At 49.2% G+C, this 21,602-nt stretch overlaps 1 protein-coding gene across 2 annotated transcripts; it reads left to right on the forward strand.

Annotated features, from left to right (window-relative positions):
* The first annotated feature begins 1,542 nt into the window (after positions 1–1,542).
* Positions 1,543–21,140, forward strand: LOC141742895 (acyl-CoA 6-desaturase-like). 2 transcript variants are annotated; one of them, XM_074586430.1, is made up of 13 exons: positions 1,543–2,026; positions 7,094–7,204; positions 8,634–8,831; positions 9,263–9,364; positions 10,111–10,236; positions 11,678–11,738; positions 12,216–12,292; positions 12,510–12,607; positions 13,965–14,061; positions 15,512–15,591; positions 16,823–16,948; positions 18,379–18,452; positions 19,977–21,140. In XM_074586430.1, exons 1-12 carry the CDS (start codon positions 1,829–1,831, stop codon positions 18,428–18,430), a joined length of 1,326 nt encoding a protein of 441 aa, XP_074442531.1. In that variant the 5' UTR covers positions 1,543–1,828; the 3' UTR covers positions 18,431–18,452; positions 19,977–21,140. The 2 variants fall into 2 exon arrangements, with proteins under 2 accessions (XP_074442531.1, XP_074442532.1); XM_074586431.1 differs by having other exon boundaries at positions 1,553–2,026; positions 20,240–21,140.
* The last annotated feature ends 462 nt before the right edge of the window (positions 21,141–21,602 follow it).

The raw sequence follows: 21,602 nt of genomic DNA on the forward strand, positions 1-21,602 counted from the left end.
AACACAGCGCTGTTGAAAGACGAGACAAATCAAGGTCTGAGGTACTGGAAGCCAGAGTTGCTCCAACCCTAAGATTTGATCATAAACCAGAATGCTGTAACTCAGGGAGTGCTGTCTGTACCCTAAAGCATTTCATGTGATACCTGCTTAGAATCAGCCAACTTCTGCAGAAAGCGTTAATAAGGCTTCCACTTATTAACGCAAGATGGGGACAAGAAAAGACACTTATCACCAGGAAAGCCGTGGGTCACAACTGCCTTGCCCTGCAAGAGCGGCCACGGATACCCTCGGACATGAGAAAGACGGTGGCGAACACGCTCTGCCATTGCCTTCGCCCTTGCACCACAACACCTTGCACAACATAACGACGGGGATTATTTTGTACAGAAAGTGCCCCACGGCAAAGAAAAGATGGCACTGTCCCACCCGTCCAGAAAAACATCGCCCTAAGCAGGAGATCTCCGGCGGAGCCTGCTGTCAAACAGCGCTCCAGTGACGGGAGAAAACTGTTAAGTCTGACAGCCGTTGAGTCCGTAATTCAGCATGACAAAATAGAGCAAAACAATGCTAGTTACAGGCAGAATATATATATATATAAAAAAAAAAAATCTCCTTTTTAAGTCTGCTGCTAAGAAGTAAAGTGAGATTCAGGGGGAAAGAGAAGAGTGGGGAAGGAAAAAAGAGAATAAAGGAAAAAAAGGAGGGAAAAAAGGGGGAAGGAAAAAAGAGGGGGAAAAAGGAAAATAGAAAAAAAGGGGGAAAGGGGGGGGAAAGGCGGGGGAAAGGGGAGGAAAGGGGAGGAAAGGGGAGGAAAGAGAAAAGAGTAAAAAATAAGGGGGGAAATGAAAAAAGAAAAAAGGGAAATAAAGGAAAAAATGGGGGGAAACGAAAAAAAAGGGGGAATAAAAAAAAGGAGGGAAGGAGAAAAAAAGGAAAAAGGGCAAAAAAGGGGAAAAAGGGAAAAATAGAGAGGAAAAAGAAAGGGGGAAAGGGAAAAAAAGGGGGGGGGGAGAAAAAAAGAAAAGGGAAAAAAAAGGGGGGGAGTTTTTTAAAGCGGGAGCCAAAACCCCGAGGAAAAGATAATAAGAGAGGGAGGAGAGGAGAGGGGTGCCCGCACCTCCCGTCCCACCGCCCCCGCGGAGGAGCCGAGGTGGGGGGGGGGGGGGGCGGGGGGGGGCAGCGGGCGGCCGGGCCCGGCTTTGGGCTTCGAAAGATCGCGGAGGGGCCAATGGCCGGGGCCGGCGGGGCGGCGGGAGCGCCGGGATTGGTGCGGGAGCTCTGGTGATCCCGCTGGAAACCTCACCGGGGGCTGAATGGAGGAGGATGCTGGGGGGGAGGAGGGGGGGGAGGGTGCTGGGGGGGGGGATGCTGGGGGGGGGGGAGGAGGAGGGTGCTGGGGGGAGGATGCTGGGGGGGGGGAGGAGGAGGGTGCTGGGGGGAGGATGCTGGGGAGGGAGGAGGAGGGTGCTGGGGGGAGGATGCTGGCGGGGGGGGGGAGGAGGGTGCTGGGGGGGGGGTGGGGGGGTGGAAGGGGCCGAGCTTCCCACAAAACAGGGCTGTGTGCGAGGAGAGAGCGCATCAGTCCGGGGAAAACCAGCCTAGGGGGCACTTCCGAGCAAGGGAGGGGAGCGGAGGGATCGCAAGGGAGACAAAGGGAAGGGAGGGCATGAAGGAAGGGAAAGGGAGAGGAGAGGGGATCAGCTGAGTTAAATCACCCAAGAAAAGCTCTTCCCCCCACCCGACACATCCCTCAGAAGCGCAGGGAAAGGTCCCGTCCCGCCTCCCCGCCCCCGCCTTTGGGCTAGAAGACAAAGCAGCAAGTGGCCCCATGGGGAAAGGGGGCGAGCAAGGAGGGGAGCCGGAGGCGCAGATCCGCTTCTACACCTGGGAGGAGATCCAGAAGCACAACCTGAGGACGGACAAGTGGCTGGTGATAGAGCGCAAGGTGTACAATGTCACCAAGTGGGCAAACAGGCACCCGGGGGGGCAGCGAGTCATCAGCCACTGCGCCGGCGAAGATGCCACGGTAAGGACCACCACCCCCCACCCCCTCCCACCCCACCTTCCCCACCAGGTCCCCCCCTGCCTTCCTGGTGGCTCGCTGAGCCAGCTCTTGTGCAGCTCCCCCCCCCCCCCCCCCCCGCTCCGTTTGCTCTCTTTCCCTGCTTTTAGAAGCGAAAAAAAAATCTTGGTCCAAATGGATGCGACTCCTTGGCCACCAACTCCGTTGAGCCATGGCCGTTCCCAGCCTCTGGAAGATGGGTCCGGCAGAGATTGCTGGGTTCCGCTTAAGTCCTGCTTGTTTTGTCTTTGTCTCTCGTTTGCGCCGTGCCCGGAGCTCCGAATTCAGGAGCAAAGTGTCCCAAATCTTCCCCTTCTTCAGCGCGTAGCTTGTGACACGGCGGAGTCCCAGAAAAGGGTTAACGAGAGGCCGGTCTCTGCTTCAAAGTCGCTTCTGTGAGGAGGGTGAGCTCCAGGCTTTAAAACAAGGAGCTTTTTAGCTGCTTTCCCCCCCAGGAGAGAATTCTCTAGGGAATTGAGTTACAGGTTTCTACAGCAAAGGAGAGAAAAAAAACAAACAACCCCAAAGCATTTGCTGCTGCTACAGCTGCTCCTGCACTTCATAGCTGGGTTCAGCTACCTCTCACGTTTCAGCAACTTTTAAAAAAAAAAAAACAAAAACAAACAAAACCCCAAAAAAACCCCAACAAACCAAAACCCCTAAACAAACAAAAACCTTTAAAAAGGAACAAATTGCCTCCCAGATTGTTGTCTGCAGTTTCCCTCAAAGCCGCCTGCTTCAGAAGCGCATCCAAGAGAGCATGTTCTCTCCCCAGGGCATTAACCCATAATTAATAAAGTTGAAGCTGCCTCAGAGCTTTCCCGAACACTGTATGGTGAGGGCAGGAGAGACGGATCTGTAGCGTTGACTGTTCGCCTCCCGCCGCTCTTGACACCTCAGCAAGGAGGGAGGGAGGCTCCGTCTGTCTGTGTGTGGCAGAATTAATTGTCAAGAATTACTAACGCTTTCCTTTCCGTCCGTCTCCGTGGTTGTTTTCCATGCTTTTTCCTTGAAGCGCTGAGATGCGTTTCGGTGTACCTGTCCCCTTCCAATAAATCCCCTGAATTAATAGCTTTCTCCCTCAAAAAGATGGGCCAGGTTTTACTTTCAGCTGCATAAAGCAGGCCTGCTGAATCCGGAGGAGTTTGACTCCTATCCCCAAGAATTTAACACCAATATCTCCACTAGAAAGCAAAATGCTTCTGCTATTGCGTTTGTCTCAAATCCTTACCAGGGAGACTGAACCACAGGTTCGTGACTCTGCTCCTGGTCCTCCTCCCACCTCCCCCACCCACTAAACTCAGGCCTGCTCCATGAAAGCACGGTCTTAAGAGCGCTCTGAAATTGTTCATCACCACTCCGAGCACTGAATCAGAATTAACAGCTGGTTTCCAGCTTCCCTGTGGGGAATTAACAGTTTGCTGTCAAAAAATAAAAAAAAAAAAAAAATATCTCTCATTCAGGGTGAGAAAGCCTTGGCCCTGACCCTGTCAAGGCTTAACTGACAAGTTTTGTTCTGTGTCGCAAGATATCACGACTGGAAGAGTTTAGGAGAAGGAACGGGCAGTGATAAAAATTCAGTTTAACACGTTCACGTTCCTGGTTTGTACGTGGCTTCCACCTTTCTCAGATTCTCCTTAGCACCACCTGGAGTTGGGACCTCCAGTCCCCCAAACACGCACCAAAGGAACCTCAGCGTCTCGTCCATTTATCTTGGACCAGTTCTCTAGAGGATCCCTGTGTATCCGTCTTCCACAAGCTGCCCGCTGACACGCTCGCTGAACTCCACATCTACGCCGGGCCGCCCTAAAGAGACCCTGCTCGGTGCAGCTTGAGCTAATTCATCTCGGGATGCTCACAAGACACCTAAGCGAGAAGCTTCCACGACTCTGATGTTGGGCATGCTCACCTCATGCCAGTCAGGTTAGGAGCGCCCAGGCTGGCTTACGCATGAGTTTCCCCTACGGATACTAACGACACTGAGCATTCATTCATTTTAGGCCATGCTTTAACGTGCTGAGACAGCATCCTACTCTGGGGCAACCTGTTCTGGTATCACATCACGCACAGTTGCCTTCAGAAAACGCACCCTGCAGTCACTCTGTTTCAGAGATGTTCGAGGATGTGAAAAAACACCCTTGTACTGACAGCACTAAGTGCTTCAAACGCTCTGGTACAATTCACACCTCAATAATACAAAGCTTTTTTCACCAAAAGCAGCTGGAATAATTCCCCACTTGCCCACTTCCCATAAGACACTTCAGCTTATTTGGCCAGTGGGCCACAAAGTTGGGAGGTCGGGTGTAAATACCACGTGGCGCTGCCCAGAAACTGTATTTTGCCTTTTGCTTTTTATCTCCTCTAGTACAGAACTGAGAATAATTCCAAAATCCAGGCAGTATCTCACATTTGGGACCTATTAGTAAAGGAGACGCATGAGATATGGAAGTGTTCAAGGCCAGGTTGGACGGGGCTTGGAGCAACCTGGGCTGGCGGGAGGTGTCTCTGCCCAGGGCAGGGGGTGGCACTGGGTGGCCTTTAAGGTCCCTTCCAACCCAAACCAGTCTACAATTCTACGATATAGCTAATAAAAAGGCAATGCTTCCGTCACTGTAGCTTTCTGTCTCATGATGGTAAAAGCATTCAGGAGATGTTACTCTCTCCTCTGCTTGGATCAGGCAGTACCCGGTCAGATCTCCAAACACTTTTTTTCCCCCCTCCCCATTGGCTTAAATAATATTGAGTCAACATTCTTTAATGCTTGTTATGTGTTAACCATCTCCCTCTTTCCTCTTCTTCCCCTTTTTCTTCCCTGACATTGCAAAACCTCGCAGCAGGTACAGTCAGCTGTTCGCTTCTCTGCCTTTTCTGCTTTCCCCCCCCCTCCCCACCCTTTTACACCACCTGCAAATTGCCCCAGGGAAGGAAACCAGCAGCCAGACCTAACCGTTCAGTGACACATTCCTGGGTCCAAGAGTGGAAAAAAACGCTACAATAACTGGAGCACTGCTAAAAAAGGCTTAAGGCTACCAGTTCTGCTGCGGCCCTGCACTCTAACCTCGGGCAAGTGAGTCCTTCAGCGCATCGCTCCCCGTGGAGAAGGGAGAGGACCGTATTTTTTGACCTCGGATGGGCTGCGAGGGTAAGGCCAGAGAGGGGGAAGTGTGCCGAAGTTACGGTAAAGCAAATCGAATTCCTCCGAGAAGGAAGCTGCTGATATTCAGGACTAGTATTTCTTTGCGTGGGGAACTCCAAACCGCCTGCAGCGGTCTGCTGGCCCTCGGGTTTTGTCTTCATGTTGGCGCCGATAAAGTAAGGCCGGTGGCTTAACCCAATGCAGTCGAAAAGCGCTGCTCTCGCTCCCGCTGCGACAAGTTTTGCCGGTGATGCAGTCTTCAGGGGTGGACGCGGGCAAGCTGATCCGAAGTGCCCCCTGTGGCGGCAGAGATCGCTTTGTCCCTGAAATTGGTTACAAAAGGGGCAAGTTTGGGCACTTGGGTACCGGCATGAGAGCGGAGCTGGGCCTAACTAGGAAATTCCGGCGTTTTGCAAGAGAAGCGCACTTCAGTTTCATTTCTGGCAGTTTGGTTTGCCTCCCCCATTGAACTGACTTCCCCCCCCCCCCCCACCACGTACTTCTTCCCCCAGAGACTCGGGCGTTTTATGGCTTTTATAATCTGTAAATCGTTCCGCACAGTTTTAATTCTCCCCCGCACCTGTAGCTAGCTCCGCTCTCCCCCCAGCCCTGCAGCGCTGCATCTCTAACTTCTCGTATATCGTTTCTTTGACCGCAGGTCGAATGGCTTAGATCAGCTTTCACCCTCCCTCCTCCTGTGCCTCCCACGGCAAAACGTCTACGGCCAGGGCATTATTTCGAAGCTCAATCAAAAGTCTTGGAATTGGGTGAAAGTTTCTATTGATTTTGGTGGACTTTGGGACCAAGGTTGTCGGCTGGTATTTTTGAACGCCAGACCTAGACTTTTGATGGAGGTCAGCTCCCAGAAGGGTCAGCTGGACACAGCGAGCGCTTTCCAGCCTGCCCTTTCTGTTTAGAGCCAGAAGTGAGATTTTACTTGGTCCTTACTGTTGTTAGGCAATGGCACAAAGGTGGAAAGGCTGAAGCGTGGTACTCCTGACTTCTATTTTTGACTTTTTTTTCTGTACCGGTCTTAGCACTTTGTGGAACTACATCTTCACACCTCTCCTAGGTGAATTTCTGGAGTTAACTCCAGTTCTGTGCAGTAAGAAAAGGGCAAGGACAGGGTAAGGGTTTCTGATCTTGGTCAACTTCCTCTCCCTACCATGCCAAATGTCTTTGGCATTACAATTCAAGCCAGGACACGTGAAAGGGAGGGTGTGCAAGATCACACTCCTAGCGGCAAATGCATCAAATATGTGCTCCCATCTGGCGCCTGTAGGACACAGGTAGACAAAAACACCTGGAAAGGGAAGGAGTACGGAAAAAGAAGAGCCAGGCAAACTCATGAATGCCAGGATCAAAAAGACTCTGCAAACGAAGCATTGTCCTTCCATATTAGAAGAAGTCTTGAAAATATGTAAGCAAGCTGGCCCCAGCTGGCCCAAACATCCCGTAATACTTTTTGTATCTGCAGTCCTCTCCAGGTTCAGTCAGCACAGTCACCCCCTCTCTTGAATTCCCTCCAGGCAGCAGACTTTCAAAGGGTATTTATGTCCTACTGGGGATTTGCACAAATTCCTCTGCCTACCTTCTAAGCGAATTAACAGGATTTAGGTATTTAGTTGCTGAGAAAAAAATTTCTCGAGGTGACTTTCACCATATGTCTAGATAGCATCCCAGCTCTCACCACGCGCTTCCTGCTAGATGAGCAAATTCCTCGGCCTCTGAACACCGGTCAGAGAGGTGGAAGTCTGGAATCCGTCTGTCACAGTAACATGGTGGGGACGACTGCAGAGAAGGACGGTGCTGGAAGATGGACAGGAATGACACAATGAGTAGAAAGCAACAGCTTGCTCCCAAATCTCACACAATTACTCCTATTTCCACTCCAGGATGCATTCCAGGCCTTCCACATCAACCCCACCTTGGTGCAAAAGTTTCTCAAGCCGTTACTCATTGGAGAGCTTGCTCCAGGGGAACCCAGCCAGGACCGAGATAAAAACGTGAGTATTTTTTTCTGAGCTGGGGTTTATGTTCCACCATTTCTTTCCTCGTGGCATGTCCTCCAGGTCAGAGGTGGACAGATTATAAAGGTCTCTTCACTACAGGCAGCTCCGGAGAGGGAGAATACTCAGTATTATCCGAACACCTCCATATAGCAATGTGCGCGTCCCAGTATAGATTAAAATGGGTGTAGGGGGGAGGTGGCACATTCAGAGTGGCTGTAGAGCCTTTCCTGTCCCACCAAGCCACCAACAGATCTATCTATGATAATCATATCCCATTTCTAGCAGCCCATTCCAGGTGCCCAGGCTGGACTGATCCCATCCTGAAGGGAAATGGGAACTGGGACGTGTGGACCGGGAAATGCGCACCAGCCCTCGTGACTGGTGTCCCTTCTGCTATTCCTTCTCTGGTGACCAAGCTCTCAAACACATGTCACCACTCGCCTGTTATGGGGGAAGGAGAAGGGTAGGCAAAGTAGGCCGAAAAGACTTCCAAACAAGTGGCTCGCCACCTCAAAAAGACTTGAATCTCTTTCACTGTTTGCTCCCCAGTTCCCTTTGACAAATTAACTCCCAGGGAAATACCTCTTTGAGACACAAACTGGCTTATCCTGCTGAACCCAGTACCAGCAAAGCTATCGCATGGCACGAGCAGTAGGCACCTATGGGTGAGGTGAACCAGATGTCTCACTTCGGTGGCCGTTTTTAAGGAGCAGCAACCCAGCAAGTACCTTTTCCATCCACTCGGCACCCTCAGGGCAGCTCTGTATCACTCCCAGACAGTCTGTTCATTCATTATTCAGGCACGGTGCATGGCGTGACTGGCTCTTGCCACGAAACTCAATCCCGTCCCGTTGTTTGTGGCCGGCCATGATTATGATATATCTGTGTCACTCACAATAGAGGAGACGATGCTCACCCGCGTTAACCCGGGAACGCCCTTCATGAACGCTTGCACGGTAGCTGACCCACATATCAAACAGACGACGGGTGCTCTGATATTGGGCGCTCATTGTCGGAGCTCCGGAGTTATGCATAAGTAAGAGGACTGAATGCTCTCCTTCTCCAGCCGCCCCTTTAATACCTGTAAAGCTCATTCAGACGAGAGTCAGCAGCTGACGTAACTCCCAACAGAGTGAGATGATGCTGCTGGTTCACAGCAACAGGCTTGAATTACTCTCTTAGCCCAAGGTGCAAAAGGTCAGGACGCGGGCTCAGGCCAGCCAGGGTGTTTATTCATAGGAAAGTGCTATGAAAAGCCAGAATACAGGGTGGACGCGGAGGCAGGTCCTTCCTTACTTCTGGAGTAACCAACCAATGCAAGAAACAGCGGGGGGTCCTTGGTACAGAAATTGTTTTTCCTTCCTCAGACACACTCAGACTTACTCACAAGCTGGAAACTGTGTGTTGCGTTTCTATTTTGCAGGCCCAGCTGGTGGAGGATTTCCGGACGCTGAGGAAGACAGCAGAGGACATGAACTTGTTCAGAGCAAGTCCTTTGTTCTTCTCTCTTTATTTGGGCCATATTATTGCAATGGAAGTTTTGGCTTGGTTAATGGTGTCATACCTCGGCACTGGCTGGATCACAACTCTCATCCTCGCCTGCATCCTTACAACTTCCCAGGTGAGAAGCAGGAGGCGCAGAGCATACTGGCTACACAAATCACTCAGGAGCAGGCCAGTGTGCACTGAACTTGTCAGATTAATTAATTACCAGTGCAAAACATTCACATCAGGGAAAAATATTCACAATATACCTGCCACTACCCACTGCTGAGGCTCACACATTTGTCTCACCTCTTTGGCCTTTCCTTCCACGTGGTGGTTGACTTGGTAGTGTTGGGTTTACGGTTGGCCTTGATGACCTCAAGGGTCTTTTCCAGCCTGACTGATTCTGTGTTCCCCTCCAGAATGAAAACGGAGATTTTCACCTTTTCACTTCAATTAATTCCCTCTCTTCCTCTCACTCACAACTTGCCTTCAATCTCCATTTCCTTTTGCGCTTAAGTCTGGTTTCAAACAGCTTCCTAACTACTTGATTTCCCTTCATCCCAGGCCCAGGCAGGGTGGCTGCAACATGATTTTGGACACCTCTCTGTCTTTAAAAAGTCTTCCTGGAACCACATCGTCCACAAGTTTGTCATTGGACACCTGAAGGTAAAGGACATTATGGCCCCAGGGCACTGTGGAAACAGCTGCAGTCACTTTGACAATGTCAAAGTAGGAAACTCTAAGCAGCTCTAAGCCTTTCCACAGTGAGCCGATGCGCAGAGGAGAAGCTGGTGACCACTGCGCATGGAGCTGTTGCGCAGAAGAGATAAGAGAGCATAATCACAGCTGCTAGAGAACACAGCGGTTCCACAAGCTTCAGTGGAACTGCACCAATTTATAGCATGGGGACAAAGCTTATTAAGTTGCCCCAAACCCTATTGTAACATGATATTTTTGCCAGGGCCTCCACCTCCTTCATACTAAAGTATAGTATTTTTCAAACATCCCATCCTGGTACTTCCCGTCTGTTCAAGATGCCTTCAGAACTTCTCTCCTGGGCAAGGCCCAGTGCAGTCCAGGCATTTCGGCATCCACCTGCAGTAGGAGCTTATGGGGGGCGGGACACAGCTTCGCCCATTCTCCCAAAGCCACTTTGTCTCATCTGGTTCCTCACAGGCAATAGAGGGAAACCAGTATAATAATCAGTAAGGCAGGAAGGGGGTTTAGTGGTGGACTTGGTAGTGTTAGGTTAGCTTAATGGTTGGACTGGATGATCTTATTGCTATTTCAAAAGCAAATAACAGTTTGGCCATAATCAGGGTTGCACTTGTTTAGTTTATGTAAACGAATGGGTAATCCTACCATCAGATTAGTTTCCCATGGGTGAACTCCTTGTTCTTGTATCTGCCCAGGGCGCCTCTGCAAACTGGTGGAACCATCGTCACTTCCAACACCATGCCAAGCCCAACATATTCAAGAAGGACCCAGATGTGAACATGCTGCATGTTTTTGTCCTCGGAGATACACAGCCTGTTGAGGTAAGGCAAAGTGGGTTGAACATGGAAAACCATTGTCCTAAGGGGCTTCGGAGAATGCTTGCGCAATACCAGGAGCTGGCTAGTATTGGTAGATAGACTTACGCAGTCAAGACTTCCAGGGACGCTAAAAAAGGAAATGCGACATCCAGGGATTTCATCTGTGTTGTCTAAGAGGAGTTTGGCTCTCACACCCTCACAGACCTTGGGCTGAAGAGCAAGATTGACTGTACAATTCCCTATCCATTTCCTATACTGACCACAGGAAAAAGGGTTTTGGGATAGCTTGGGAAAAAGCAATGAAGATGAGATTGGAAAGATAGAAAGCTGTTAAAAGACAACTTCATCCTGCTGGCTTGAAATACCAACACGAGGGGAAGATATGGTGTTCCTTGGTACTTCATCAAGAGCATTTCTAAACCGGTCTTCCATTTCCACAGAAAATATCTTCCAATACTAGTTAGTCCGGTCGTCTGCCAGACGACCTGTACAAGGTCCTCTCCACTGGAGCCTTTGCCATGCAGTTGGGGGGATATTGCTTCCATAAGCAATACTTTCTTACATTCAATATGTATTGTCACGCTGCACATGGAATAACAGGCTATGTTAAGGGATTTTAATTCAATCTGCCCTTCTAGAGCCAAAGTATTTACTGCCTATTGTATAAAAACCCACACAAAGGACATAAACCATGTACCATCCTTGCTCTGTTTGACAATGGAACAAGGATTTCTAGTTATAAAAACAAATAAACAAACCAAAGAAAACAAACAAAGAAACATCTGCAGCAAGTAAAACACAGGGGGATACAACATCAAAAAGTTAACGGTTTCTCAGCCAGCTTTTATACCATTGAGAAAGTAACTCCAGACACCTGTAGGGGACATACGTACTGGTACATGGACGTGTATAGGGAACGTCTTGCACACACAGGATTTTCAAGAGGCAGAAGGGCTCTTATATATGACTGAAATGAAAGCCTTCTCTTGGGGTATAAAAAAGCCATTATCTAGAAGACGTAAATCGATATCACGCTCTTAAATGCGTGGGTACCAGCCATTGGAAAATCTTGTGCCTGATAACAGGGTTTAAAACCATTCCGTGGTTCTACCGCGCCTATCGCACTCGTATGGGTAACAATGGAGATGACAACAGCTCTTAGCACAGCCACAGGCATGGCAGAAGGTAGAAAAATACATTAAAATGCCATCAGGCTCTCAAGAAAAAAGAATATCTGAATATCACGCCAGAAAACTTTAAAAAGGAATTTACACGTAGCACAATTACGAAGATATTTAACCATACCAAAACACTTTGTACCTTTACTGGTGCGGGAATTCAGTCAAAACTCCCCGGTCGATAAATAAAGAAGTATTGCAGAGACTCTTCTCTTACATGCGAGTGTCATAATCCGCGCCTGAGCTTTCTCCTCCGTGTCCCGCAGTATGGCAAGAAGAAGCTGAAGTACCTGCCTTACAACCACCAGCACGAGTACTTCTTCCTCAGTGAGTATCTGCCCCACACTCTTCCTTTTTCCCTGAATGCCAGTTGATCTTCCCAGCCCCTACTGGGACTCCTTAAGTCTCAACCCATCCTTCCCTTCTTCAGGACCGCCATTCCCTGTGCAGGTCCCAAAATCAGTTCAGTGTATTCTTGATGATATCCAAGCACCTTGAACATGGCCAGCATGGTCACCTAAAGCAAGGCCAACACCCGAGAGTGGGAAATAACCTCTGCGTGAGAGGCTCCATGGAAAAAATGCACGTTGCCAGGCAATGCTCTTTGATAAGTCAAGATGATGGGTGCAAAGCAGAGCATCCTTTCTTCACAGAAAGGCAACCACCCCCCATCACCAGCACCTCACCTCTCGCACCAGCGCTCGGCAGACTTTCCCTAGACCCAGTCCTAAATCACCGTGTCACTCTCATCTCGCACGCCTTTCCACCCCTCCGATGGCCAAAACATTTCCCTTTGCTTTGCAGTCTTCCCACCTCTGCTCATCCCCGTGTATTTCCAAATCCAAATCATCTCGACCATGATCAGGCGCAGGTTCTGGGCGGTGAGTGAAACGTTCCCTCGGTCTTTACGGGGTCTGGTTGGCTCGTAAGAAATCACACTTGAGAAGGGAGGGAGGTCAGTCACCTCTGCAAGAGAGCTGGCAGAGGGAGGGTGGCAGGGATCGCTGTATTAGTTATCCGCCATCCTTAACATAATCCGCAAGGACACGTTATATGAGATAGGCAAAGCGATGCCTAATGTCTTCTGTCTTCCCCTAGGACCTAGCCTGGGCCATCAGCTACTACATGCGCTACTTCATCACATACATCCCATTCTATGGCGTTCTGGGATCCCTGTTTCTCCTCACTTTTGTCAGGTAGGAGATAACGGGCATCCTCATTGCTCTCCCCTCCCTCCAGAGCCAGACAAATCAAGTCTTAGCTCTGCTGTGCCCCACCGGCCTTCCCTATTTAGGTTCTCCGCAATCATTGACCTCACTTCTGTTACCTTGGGTGTTCTCACTGCTTCACCCTCCTCGTATCATCTCCCAGTCCTACCTCCCCCCAGCAGAGCTGGTTCTGGTCCTCAGCATCTTCCCCTGCCCTTGTGATGGTCCAGCCAGGATTCTCCTTCCTTTGCTCATTCCCCATTCTCACACGCTGCCCAGTCCCAACATGTTTATGCATTTTTTCCATTTTGGTCAAGGCTGGACCCTTCCAGAGTGTCTCAGGCCACCCTCTTCCCAGCTGACTGGGAAGGTAATTCATGAGCCCTCCTGAGCACTGCCCGTGCTTCCCAGTAAGTGAAATGCTCACCACTTCTCCCAGTGCGGAAGACTGCGTGGCCTGAACATCGGCTGGTACCAGAGGATGGCAGTTAGTCCCACAGTCAGCATTAGTTTTAGGAAAACATTTCATTACAGTGAAAAACGTTTTCTAAAAAAAAAAATAAAAAAAAATAAATTAATTTCTTGAGTAAGAAGAAAAGGCACCAGACGTACAAACCCCTTTACAACATTAGAACTTTTGCCTCCACAAAATTTAATGTCGCTGTTTACAACTTCAGTTTTCATAGTTTCAAAACACTTTGGGCCTTAGGAAAAGAGGACATTCAACAGACGTACGTTCGTGTAAGTGCCCAGCCAACATTTTCGGTCTGAAGTCAAGCTAAAAAAACTTAAGACAAACCAACTTGTTATTTCCAAAACTGCCAGATTTTGATTAAGCTAAAAGTGGAAGAAGAAAGGGAAAAATCCGAAGTCAGCAAAATTGCAAAGCAAGCTAACACAAGTGGGCAGGCGGCGTTTGAAATGAACGTATATCCAGCAAGCAAGGGGAAAGATGAAAACGGTTCTGGGAATTTCTAAATCGGGGCTTTTTCTTTTTTTTTTTTTCCCCCCAAGGAGTTGGCTCGCCTTTATTTACCAAACTGCAAAAGTAGCATGAGAGATCAATCCACTCGTGAGGGAGAGGGATAGCCCAGCAGGATGTCCTGCTTGTATTTAATCATAACCGGGTTATTCCCAAAGGTATAAAGAGGGAAAGGGAAATTCATCACAGAAGTGATTCTGTCTGGTTTCCATAGAGAGAGAGAGGTATCTGCTTCAATACCGCCGAGAAATACCTTCCCGACAGGTTGCGTCTCCTGCTGCTGCCCGTACACCCCACTCTATTCACCCGCTCTCCCGATCTGCAATATCGATTGTCGCCCTTTTTGCCCGTTCCCTTTTGAAGGTTTCTGGAGAGTCACTGGTTTGTGTGGGTCACCCAGATGAATCACATTCCGATGGAAATCGACTGCGAGAAGCACAGAGACTGGCTTAGCTCTCAGGTAACCGGCACGGGAAAGAATACCCCTACTCACCCCAAAACGAATTAGAAATTAAAAAGCGGACAGGTTACCACTGTCCCCAGGTACCGGCGTATGGTGTCTCTCCGCGAGCCATCCCATGAAGATATTCTCCCCAGAGCCAGTAAGGCCGAGTCAAGACACGGAAATCCAAACGCCTGTAATTAATTTGACAATCAAAAGGTTCCTTCAGATTTGAGGCAGTATCAGGTTCAAGAAACATTATCTGGCTTTCCTGTGCGGCTTATGTTGGCACACACATAGGAGAAAAAGAAGAGCCCCGATCAAAATCAAACCTGAAAAGAGAGCTTAATAAATTTCTAAAGTTTATGTTTCAGCAATAAGGGCTGAAATGAAAACCAGCTGCTTTCCTACATCTTTTTAACGCCTGGGCGGACAGATGCACCCTGCTGAAAGGGCACCCCTTATTTACGGTGGCCCCGGTCCTATTTGAGACCCAGAGGATAACGAGAGCAACTTTGACACTGGCCACATGAATTTGGTATAAGTGAGCTGAGAGAAGAAATCATCTCACGTTAATTAGTATAATTAGTGTTTGTAGTTGTTACTGGGGCCTTGAATGTGAGCTTTCAAAGCCTGACAGTCAATTTCCCTCCCTTGTGCTAAAAGCACTAAAGCACCGAAAATAAAGCACTGTCCGGGAAAGCACCTGGGAGCGTTCAGGTGTTCACCTTAAGCTTTTGCTTAAGCACTTTATGCAACCGGAATTTGTAGGCAGAGAGGGGTTTTGAGAGTGAGAGATTTGGGGAGGGGGATCATAAGAGAGGGAGAGTGGGTGGGAGGGAGAGACAGGGAAAACGTGTGTCCGACAGGGAGAAAGAGGCGAGTCTTTGATGTGGTTTTGCGCTGCATCCCGGGGGGGCGAGGAGAGCCCGTCTCCCATGGGTACTATGTAGAAATCACAGCCTAGCTACTTCAGGGTGCAAGAGGATTTTAAGAAAGACTACCTCGTTTTACAATCATTAATGGCAAGAGTAGCTAAGAAATATTTGCGGAATATTTAGACCTCGCTCCTAAGGCAAACTGGGCAACGACCAGCTGGGATGGGGAACATGGGCTTCCTGCGCCCATGCCTTTTTCATTCCCTCTTTTCCACCTTGGTACTGTCATACCAAGAGAGGCTGAGCTCTGCTGAGCTTTAGGAGTCTGTACGTGACTCGTCACGAAATATCCACAAACTGCCTCCTTATATTGTCCCCTTGACCACCGGTCGAGCCCGTGGAGACACGGTCAGCACAGCGGTTGACAGCAAGCCCTGAAGGAGGATTAAAGCTCCCCTTGCTCCAACCAGCTGCCTCAGCTCAGTTGTGCAGTACGACAGGTACCAGCCCCTGCGACAGGCAAAGACGAGCTTGGTTCTGATTTTAAGGTGAATTCACTAACCTTCACAGCTGCTTTCTTGCCGTCACAGTTGGCAGCCACCTGCAATATCGAGCAGTCCTTTTTCAACGACTGGTTCACCGGGCACCTGAATTTTCAGATCGAGCACCAGTGAGTACGGAGCCGGAGTCATTTGGCCGTTACCGGGTTGTCACAGCACTGGACCCGAGGGGAGGGAAAGTCCGATAAAGGCGCGGGTAGGGGATGGGGCAGGACCTTTGGAGCACTACCGTATGCCAAGGAAAGAGAATCCAGAATCACAGCCTGCTTCTACGACAGCATGGCATCTTTCTCCCTTGCTACCGGCTACTTCAACTTTCACTCTCACAATTTTAGTTTGGGGTTTCATTAGGAGTCCGCAGTACCTGCCTACCAGTTACCGTGGCGATGGACTCTATACCCTAAAGCTAACTACTTGAAGTTGATTATCCATTTCAAAAATCTCCTCTCCGTGATTAAAAGCACCTCAGTGGTTTATAGCCTGGGAAAGCTGTGTGGGGCTGTGCGCGCTGCTGGGTACCAGGGTCCGGGGCCACATGGGCAGTCTGTTGCCAATGACAACACAAAATGTAGAAGAAATGGCATTTAGGGTAAAGCTGGCTGGTTTGGAAGCGAAATTTGGAAATCTCCATTGAACAGCGCAGGGCGAAGGGATCCCAAATTACTCGTTACCTGCTTCGCTGTTCCGTGAGCTTGCAGAGGTGGGAAATCAATGCATTCAGTTTTCACAAGCCTTCTTGAAACAGAGGACTGTAAATCACGGATACAAACCTTATGAAGAACGACTGAGGGAGCTGGGGTTGTTTAGCCTGGAGAAGAGGAGGCTGAGGGGAGACCTTATCACCCTCTACAACTACCTGAAAGGAGGTTGTAGAGAGATGGGGGCTGACCTCTTCTCCCTGGTGACAAGTGATAGGACGAGGGGAAACGGGTTCAAGTTACGTCAGGGGAGGTTTAGATTAGATATTAGGAGACATTTTTTCACTGAAAGGGTTATTAAACATTGGAATAGGCTGCCCAGGGAGGTGGTGGATTCACCATCTCTGGAGGTGTTTAAAAAAAGGGTAGATGGGGCACTGAGGGACACGGTTTAGAAGTGGCTCTTGTCAGGGTAGGCTAAAGGTTGGACTCGATGATCTTAAAGGTCCCTTCCAACCTCAACAATTCTATGATTCTATGATTCTATGATACCACTCGGTGCCTCTCTTTCTTTCGCCTGCTTGCGCAGCTTGAGGAGAAGGCATTAATAATTAGCCCCTCTGAGGAGGCAGACGGAGATGCCCATCCCTTGGGGTTAATCTCTCGAGTTTTCTCAGGTTTGTTTTCTCTTTCTCTATTCAAGCCTGTTTCCAACAATGCCACGGCACAATTTCTGGAAGGTGAAACCTTTGGTGAAGTCATTATGTGCCAAGTACGGAGTCCCATACGAAGAGAAGCCTCTTGGAAAAGCATTCGTAGACATAGTTGGGTAAGGTCCTTTTAGCATCATCCGCAGCTTGCAATTCATTGTGACACGAACATCCTATGTCTTCTAGCACAGAGAATTCAGGACACTGTAGACCCTCCAGAAATACCATCTCGATATGGTGTAATCTGGTGTCACTGCGTCAATAATCTTTATATCGCGGTCCAAGGAACACCTGCAGAAATGTCGACCCACAGCAGAAATGACACTATGACAAATAAAAGCAGACTAACGCCGGGTGACAACAGACGGGAAGCTGCTTCACTACGTCACGGGAGGGAAAGAAATAACTATCCCCTAGAGCAGCTTCTGCAACCAGAGCAGTGTTATCAAAGCGCTTAGTGAGCATTTAGATGGGTACCAACCTGATCTAACAGGGACCTTTCTTATAACATTATCACACGTTTTTTTATAATACCTTTTTAACGTGCTATATTTAATAATACCTTTTCAAAATGCTGTTCTGACAGCTGGCGGTTCTGGTTTTCGGGAGCTGGCAGCATGTCTTCGGCCTGCAAAGTGAGAAGAATCAAAGGGGAGCGAGTCAGGTTACAGCCCACGCTGCCTCCCATTTGAGCCCTGCCAGCAGCCAAGGGCTATTCCCTACAGGCATCGTTGCAGACCAGTCTGACAGTCCTCGTCAGGCAGCCTCTGTGCTAATGTTTCTGTCTCAGTTACTCCAAGGGGAATAATTCATGACAGGGAACATGAGAAAGTGTTCTGCAGCCCAGGGATCTCCACTCTCGAACCATTCTAAGCCAACGCAAATGAAAGCAGGTTGGCCCCACCACGCGGAAGGGCTGCAAACTGGTTCAAAACCTCTCGTCCAGTTAGCACAGGAAAATGCATGCCACCCTGAGACCCGGGGTGGGTGACGCCCGGTGTCCCACCATGCGGTGCCCACGTCCCTACGCAAGTTCTCAGAAACCGCCTCAGCGATTTCTTGCCCTCCCGATAGAAGGGTCATCTCCTATAAACCATATGAAACCACATTTCCAGCCTCCAAACCGCGTTCTGTTCGTTGGAGGACTTCTGGGAACAAACCAGCTCAGATCTGCCACGTAATGCTTGCGCAGCTGATGCAGATGGGGAATCCCGCGTGAGAATTCCCGGGGGGGGAGGAAACTCCTTCAGAGGTGCAAGATGGTGAGCCCGGGCAATGCCCCTCTGCTGTTTATTCAGGGCCGGAGGGACTACGAATAACACACTGGGCATCGGGTGAAGTTCTTCCACACCGAGTCTCAAACTGATCACTTTGGGGGTCTAAAGAGCAAAATAAGTAGCTCTTCTTGCTGTATCTGCTGCGCTGGCAAAGGGTATCGGGTGCCCTAAGGGTCAATATTCAAATTCAGTAACAAGCTGCTCTGTGGGACTAAAGCGACAAAGGGAAGATTCACGTGCCAAACAAACTTCTCTTCGTTTTCTTTCCCCAGGTCCCTGAAGAAATCTGGAGATCTATGGCTGGACGCTTACCTCCATAAGTGAACGCGAATCTTAATGGGGAGGCGTGAGTGACAGGGAGGGATGGGGGGGTGCGCGGGGGGGAAATCACGCGTGTGTCTCTTGCTCTCAGATTTCAGTCTATATCTACGTGCGCGGGTGGAGGGGAGTCTCCTGTCTTGTGAACTGCCGCTGGTAGGGGCTCAGGCAATCTCTTTAATCCAGATTTTAAATGCGCTTCAGAGGACAAAGCGTTTGTGCATTTGTACGGCACAAAACAGAAGGTTGGGAGAGGATGGAGAGAAGGAATGTTTAAAAACAGGGGCATTAATATCCGACCTTGACCTTCTCTTCACAAGATTCACTCTAATTCCGCCTAAACCACACAAGCCCCTGAGTCACAGACACTTAAGACTCATGAGGCTTCAGTGGGTATTTGCAATCCAAGGACACCCCAGTCAACTTATGCCTTTTTCCCTTTCCCCATATTTGTGTAGAAGAGGAGCTCAGCACGGAGTTCCGTTATCAAGGAAAAAAATAAGGTGGTCCATGATCCCCACCCCAACAGGGAGCTCAGGTGGGCTGTGACGCCCGTCAGCGCCTGCGGGAATCGCATCCCACAGGGACCGGCTCCTGCCGTACCCCGAGGGAGCTTCCAACCCTGCCCAGACCCCGGCTGCCGCGGGCTCCCTCCTTCCTCTCCCTCCTTCCTCTCTTTCTCTAATCATAGCATCACTTTGGTAAAAGCCGTGATACCGACCCCGCACAACTAACATCTAACCGCCTCTCAGCAGGCTTGATAGAGCTGTATTTTTAGAACCAGCCCCTATTTCCAGGGGAAGACCTTGGGGCTTAAACAACAAAACGTCTCCTTTAGGAGAGGGTCTGTTTTCTCTGCAACGAGCGACAGGTCTGGCACAGCGTTATGGTTGTCAGTAACTTACACAAAAGACCAAAGTAAATCACATCAGCAAAACTTAACTGATTGCTCCGGAGTGCTCCAGCGTAACCACAAACGCTCTTTCCAGCGGAGCAGTTGGGCAGCGGGCCGCAAAAACACCCGGCTCCGCCTGCCTGCAGCCGCCTGGCGGAAACCAGCCCCCCTCCTGCTTGTCGGAGGCCGGGAGCAATGGCACTGCCTACCCTTCTCTTGGGAACAATCAGCAGAGAAAATAAGTTCTCCCTGCCCAAGGAGAAGGAGCTGCCCAACCACTCGACCTGGCTCCCAGGGCCTTCGGGGAGGCAGCTGAAAGCAGAACCGACCAGGCTGTGCTGGCCATCAGAAACCTTCTGGAGAACCCTCTTACAAGTTGTCTAAAACTCTATTTTCTGCCCAGCACCTAATTACCACAACCCATGGGTCAGGAGATACGGCTGAACAGCTTCCAGGTGCTTTTCTAACAGGCAACCTGATCCCAAATAAATCAAGGGCTTTAGATTCAGTTGTAATACAGGAGCGACATGCTCTGTAGTTTATGATAAAGGGCCATGGTTTCAAAAGTAGTCTCCAGTTCCAACAGCTGTCTCAAAAAACCCGATGGGGATGCTCGTTATTAGGCAATGACTTTGCACGCCTCGTTATTTTGCTCAGCTCTGAAACTGGATCCTCTCTATCGAACCCTCGAATGCTAACAGCGTCCCAGAAAATCAGCACGGCTCTGCGTGGACAAAGACAACGCCAGGACTTAAAAAAAAAAATAAATGATGTATTCCCACCCCCCTCTTCGGAGAATAAGACGAGATTATTTCTTTGCTTACAGATGGGAAAAATCATAGGCAGGGCTGCAACTTAACCTAGCTAGCAATACTTAAGTTTTAAAAAGTGCTTATTTTGGTGTTCTTGCTCACCCCTAGGCTGGCAATACCCGAATGGCACTATGAGTGGTTAGAATTAAAAGCTACCGTCTCCGGGGTGTCTGAAGCTCAAACAGATTTTGAGAAATTGTTACAGTTGATTTCTAATAGCACAAACAATAACGTCCTTCTGGAAGCTGTCATTTCCCAGACAGGCGGTAACGGGCCAGGCTGGGATTGTGGCTAGCGTCGTACAGACTGCCTTAATATCTGCATCTCCTTCTGACTCTTTGAATGTATCTCCCTGTCTCGGCTCCAGCACGGATGACCACCAGCACACAGCAGCAGCGATGCAATCTTTTAAATATTCAGCTTGGTTTTCGGACAGTTCATATTTTTTCACCCCTCCAGTTCCTATTTCCAGAGCAAATTTTTCTCAATACAGATGCCTCTTCCTCTGTAGTGCTGTCCCCTCTTCTCTCTCTTACCTTTCTTCTTGGGAAAGTGGTTTTTAACAACTAGAGCAACTGCAGGCAGCTGATAGCTCAGCCTGGGTAAATAATCCTGCTTTAGCAGCTTGCCTTCCTTTTTGCCACTGACCAGTCTACTGGAAGGACTGTTTTTCTACTAAAAACTCAAAGTACTGCCAACGCAACAGCCTGGCCTGACAGTGCCTAGGAGGCAGCAGCTCCTACTGACGATGGCGGAAAGAACTGGAAACATTCAAGGAGAACAACCACGCTGCAACGGCCTGCAGAAGAAAAGGCCAGCTCTTAGGCAAACGGGCAAGTTTTGCCCCAAGATACCAACGGGAAGAAAGGGGGGGACCAGGAGAGGTCTTGATACTAACCCTTCCCCAGCTACTTGCTTCTTTCAGACTCTTCAACAAATTCTCTTTTCATGAAAAATGTTCAGTTGCTCAAATCCAGATAATAAAAACTGTGCAATGTTATGGTCAGAACTGGTGTCCAAGCGTCATGCGTGGTCCTTGCTGTTGTGAGAGAAAAACATCTGTTCTGCAAAGGACAGGTCACCAACCTTTTGTAACCGGCCGTGTATTTTCCATATTCGTTGTACTTACACGCGCAAAAAAAGTTTGTCTGGTGAAAACGTAAGATGCTGGTTATTTTTTCAGGCAAAGCCTCTCTGGCTCATATATGTTTCTTCGCCTCCCTCCAAAAACATCCCAGTCTTGGAATTCAAGCTGATCCGTACGTGCCTTGACGTAGAAGTTCTCCATCCTTTAACTGGAGCAGGTCAAACAGATCCCTCAACAAAGAACCCTGGAAGTCTGGAGCAGTCTGCTTTGTTATAATTTTAAGTAGCACCAAAGTGAAATTAGGAGATGTTCCAGAAGTTTCAGTAAAACTGCAGACTTAGGTGGATATAAAGTTCACGTGACCTTGCTCGGCTTTTTCTCCAA

The sequence above is a fragment of the Larus michahellis genome, chromosome 4 (assembly GCF_964199755.1).
Source record: "Larus michahellis chromosome 4, bLarMic1.1, whole genome shotgun sequence".
NCBI lineage: Eukaryota > Metazoa > Chordata > Aves > Charadriiformes > Laridae > Larus > Larus michahellis.